General features: G+C 33.8%; 1 protein-coding gene across 1 annotated transcript; it reads left to right on the top strand.

Moving 5' to 3' along the window:
• The first annotated feature begins 1175 nt into the window (after positions 1-1175).
• Positions 1176-2910, top strand: LOC149481431 (uncharacterized). Its single transcript, XM_089704769.1, has 2 exons — positions 1176-1321; positions 1587-2910. The coding sequence occupies exons 1-2, from the start codon at positions 1288-1290 to the stop codon at positions 2186-2188; spliced, it is 636 nt and encodes a 211-aa protein (XP_089560895.1). The 5' UTR covers positions 1176-1287; the 3' UTR covers positions 2189-2910.
• Positions 2911-5286: the final 2376 nt, after the last annotated feature.

Below are 5286 nucleotides of genomic sequence, written 5' to 3' on the forward strand. Positions count from 1 at the left end.
ATGAAAGAAATTTCGAAATTGTTTCAGTAACTAAATACAGATATTTCTGCCTAACAACAAACCCACTTTATTTATAAAAAACTAGTGGTCCGCCCCGGCTTCGCCCGTGGTACATATTTCGCAATAAAAGGTAGCCTATGTCCTTTCTCGGGTATCAAAATATCTCCATACCAAATTTCATGCCAATTGGTTCAGTAGTTTAGGCGTGATTGAGTAACAGACAGACAGACAGAGTTACTTTCGCATTTATAATATGTATTAGTATGGATGTATTAGGTAGCCCTGCAAGCTAAATAACACTATCCATTACTAATTATTCTTATTCATAATAATAACAATTGAGAATTAGTTCCTACTAAAATGCGATTAGATCGCGAAGTTATTATTGAAATGTAACACTGATAAGCGGTATAATTAACGATCAAATCAAAATGAAAAGTCGCGTTTGTATCTCATTCTAACTGTAAATGCTTTTTTCAAAGATATCTCAAAAGTGAGTAAAACGCAATTTATTTATTTATCCCCACTTTAATATTCAGAAAAGTAACCCTTAACGCAATTACAAGAATTGTCGAATTATTTCAAACTCGAAGAAAAAAAATATTTATTCATTAAGACTTATTATAGAAGCACATTAGAATCGCCATAAGAGTTTTATTTACCACTAGGTCGGAACGCAGTTCCTATAGAGAAGAGAAGAACCAACAGGAAAATGTTCTTTTGTTTCTCATTCTCTAATTATGTTTGAACAGTTTGATAAACCACGGCCGGCGCGGTGTAGCGCGAATCATGCTTTATTCTATTGAAAACTCACGGATTATTCGATTTAAAATAATAACCTTCCTTTTTCAGAAACGTCGGTTAAAAACCCGCTACAGATTCAAACCTTCGTAATCTCATTCAAATCGGTTTTCCATTACTAAACGTATAAAATCGCAAATGTTTAAGATTTTACTACAATTCGCTCTCCTACCTGAATTTGTTTAGAATTAGCGTAATGGAGGAAAGTAACAATAGACGGTAATTATTGTAGACTAAAGTTTTGTACAATTGTCTTTTCATTTCATTTTATAACACGGTGCGATAAAATTTTGCTTAACCCTTTACAACCGGTCTGATAAGATCGTGAGTCTTGACTTAAAAAAAATCTGGACCAAAATCAAATCAACTTTTGCGAACGCAACCTGTGCCGATCGTTAGTGAGTCTATCTGAGAACGCGTGAAAAACTGGTTTATTAGTGTAGACACAATTCATAACTTGTTAGAAGCCCAGAGGCCGCAGGAAGGATGGCTGCGTTCTTCGACAACGATTCCCGCTCGCGTAAGTACCTAATATTTACGTAATTTAAACAGATATTTAAACAACTTTCTATGTGTATCGTATGTTTATGAGTTGCTTTAAAGTATATCAAGTGTTTTTTGTACTTTACATCGATAGTTTTATTAGAATCTTCTTCGAAATTTAAACACTCACGGTCGTGTGATACCGGTCGTAGTACGTACAATTAATTTGTTTTGTTGTGGTGCATTTTTAAGTTGGTTTTGAGTATTATGCTTCCTAAATATGGTTTTATTTTTTATTTTAGGGCTTAAGCTTACTGATGACATGATAGCAGACCTATTAAATGATGGAAATAATTCAGAGCTAGAAGATTTTGACGAAGACGACCTGGAATTATTCGATCAAGATGTCTTATTTAGGCAAACTAATGATGAAAATCACTTTGAAGGGGAGCAGGTCGATGAAGTTGTCCCTGAGAGTTCCTTTATGACTCCTTCGACGTCATCTACTCCAGTAGTGTCACAACTTTCTCCGTTGATTGAGATACAAATCCCGCCGACACCAAGAAACACTGTTCGGGCATCTAGAAGATCACGCCAAGGCAATTCAACTTCTGCTACACATGATAGATCCAGCTTATCAGAAGTTGTTCTGGAAGCTGTTCGAGGAAGAGTTTCAGCATCAGCACCCAGGGCAACGAGAAAGAGAGTATGGAAGCAAACTACATTCGCAGAGAAAGCGCACGACTATCCTGCTCTGCAAATAAAGCCGGCAAGGCGTCCAATTGTTTATTTTAACGACTATTTTGACACTGAGTTTCTAGAAGAGGTATCGCGTTGCACAAACGTATATTTCCTACGCACTACAGGCCGTGAACTCAAATGTACAAGTGCAGAGATCGCTTAATTATTTGTAGCACATATCATCATGGGCTGCATTTCCTTTCCTCGACTGCCGATGTATTGAAGAGCTGGTACTAAGTTAGAGCTGGTATCTCGTCTTATGTCATGAGACAGGTTCCTTGTCCTTCGTAATGCACTCCATGTTATTGATTCTGATACTCCGGCTGCAAAAGACAGGTAATCCGCTATGGAAGGTACAACGTTGAAAGTTCTCATACACTTCTTGGATCTTGCGCTGGTCAACTCTTGGAGGCTTTAACCGAAACGATTGTTTAGCCAATAAGTTACCTAGAAAAGAATCACTGGCTCTGCTTGATTTTCGTTTGAATGTTGTTGATAGCTTATCCTGCATACCAGATCATCTTCGTAGAGAAGAAAATGAGGATGATTTACCATCAGTTCCTCGTCGACATTATAAAATATTCAGACCAGCTAATGCTCCATCAGAAGCAGAGGTATGACGGATATGAACACTATCCTGTCTTTGATGACATTAAAGCACCCAGATGCTGTCGAATGGAAGGTTGTGGAAGTCGCTCTAAAATTAAATGTGCCAAATGTGATGGGTATTTATGTTTGTCTCGTGACAAAAATTGTTTTATGTCCTATCATTTTAAAAATATGTAGTCTTTATCTTTATTAGTATCTATTAAGGCTGATTATTGTTATAAATCCTATTGTACATGACATTACAATTTACAATTACATACTTTGATCTCTTGGAAGTAAGTAGTAATATTTACCATTAAGTTTGATTTTATCGTTATTGAGTCTTGAAGACTGATTAAAAATTATAAAAGAATGTTGAATTTGTGTTTTTTTATCAAAATAAATTCATTAAAATATGAAATTTTCTTTTATTAATCTATAAATAAATGTAAATATATCGATGAGAACAAACACTCACGATCATGCGACTTACAAATTATTCCTGAGACTCACGATCGTGAGGGTCTGATTGCTGGAGACCAGCATGAACAGGATTTTTTAAAATATTTTTCTTACATTATAAGGACCATAAGGAGAGGACAGAATAAGATTTTAACTGGTTTTGACAAAATTTTTGCTCCCGGTTGTAAAGGGTTAAAATTGTTTCCAACTTACTGGTGCCAGACTTATTTGTTAAAATTTGTAACTAGTATAATATGGTACAGAGCCTTTCTGTTGAGTTGTTTATTTTTTTATTATATTAACATTTAATCGTGATTGTAGCTTATTTGCAACCTGGAACCTATACAAATTAATAAAAATACATTTCGTACTAAGAATCAAAATATAAGAAGCACAGAAAGCTTGTTACTAATATTATAAAGCTTAAGAGATTGTTTACTTCTTGAACGCGCTTATCTCAGGAACGACTGGTCCGATTTGACAAATTATATTTTCACTAGCTTCCGCCCACGACTTTGTACGTGCATCCCCGTTTTTCCCCGTTCCCGCAAGAATTTCGGGAAATCCTTTCTTAGCGGATGCCTACGTCCTAACATCTACCTGCATGCTAAATTTCAGCCCGATACGTCCAGTGGTTTGGGCTGTGCGTTGATAGATCACTATATCAGTCACCTTTGAGTTTTATTTATATAGATAGATAGTGACCCCCTTTATTGAGGAAGGCTATAGAAATGTGGGTAAAATCGGGCACAGCTAATTAGATTATAATTATGATGAAAATTCTAAGTTTATAATGTTCTAAGTACTACGTTTCATGCTTCACATACGTACGTATACAGCTGAAGGTGTGCGATCGATGCCTTTGAGTTTACTAATTATATTAGATAGGAGATAATTATTTAGAAAGCATTAATTAGACAAATTGAATGTAGATCAAATGATAAGAGACTATTTATAGAGTTATGTTAATGATTAATTGGTATTTTTTGAGGCTTATATAAAATAATAGACACTAGCCTTTACTGAAGTCTTGTAGGCCATAATTTTTTAAACATTCTAAACAAAAGTATTACAGCATACACTTACTTACCTAATTAATTATAATACTTCTTAACACGAGCGAAGCCGTGGGCAAAAGCTATTAATCTATACTAATATTATAATGCTGAAGAGTTTGTTTGTTTGTTTGAACGCGCTAATCTCGGGAACTACTGGTCTGATTTGAAAAATTCTTTCGGTGTTGGATAGCCCATTTATTGAGGAAGGCTATAGGCTATCCATCATCACGCTAAGACCAACAGGAGCGGAGCCAAGCGGGTGACACTGCGCATCGCAGCTAGTATAGCAAAAATAAAAAAAAATTAAGCTTAATAGTTTAAAAATTTACAGAGCTTCATACAAAAATAACCTTACTTTCATAATCTTGTAAGGAAAAAAAGCACGAATGCTTATCATAATAGTTCATTCGATTCTATAGAATATCTTTTGTATCTATGAATGCAAAAATGCTTTAGAACAACCTGCAAGTAAGATGCTCAAAGTAAAATAAGTATTTAGACATAGAAGAAATTAGAACCAGAGTGAAAGGAGTAATTATTTAATTCTAACCTGGTTCAAACCGTATGCTATTTTTCTATTTTCAAAGAATATTTAAATAAACACACTGAAACTTTACAATTTATAGTTCTAACTCATTTCTATACAAGACGCTGCAAATACTCTACATCAAATAAAAACAGTTCTGTTACAATTTATTTTATTCAATGGAAAAGGGTACTTTGTGAAGTAAAGAAAAATATAAAGCAATTGCAGACGACATCTACTATATAAATAAATTATTAAAGACAGTCCCTGCAATCAGTATAATAAACAATTTTATTTATTCCTTTTATAGTAAAAAAAATACGAATTTAAAAAATAAAAAGTATGCGATAGTTGAAACATTTAAATAAAGCTTTGATAAATTACAATTGTTAAAGGAAATGTTTTTTTAATCTCTAATTAACTGCGATTCTAATGAGGCAATTGAAATAATCTACTTCCTTATATTTCAAGCCAATCTCAAGATACGTAAATTGCCTTTTAAAATAGTATTCAAGTCATAATCATGTACCTTATATATGCAGTCTTAGAAATTTTAACGGATTTTAAACGCAATTTATTTCTTAATAAATAATATAGTAAAATCAAACAAAAGAAAATACTCTGCAG

This window comes from Colias philodice, chromosome 16, assembly GCF_061535455.1.
Source record: "Colias philodice isolate Cphi_HAF_F1 chromosome 16, ilColPhil1 Martin Lab GWU primary, whole genome shotgun sequence".
In the NCBI taxonomy this organism is placed as follows: Eukaryota; Metazoa; Arthropoda; class Insecta; order Lepidoptera; family Pieridae; genus Colias; species Colias philodice.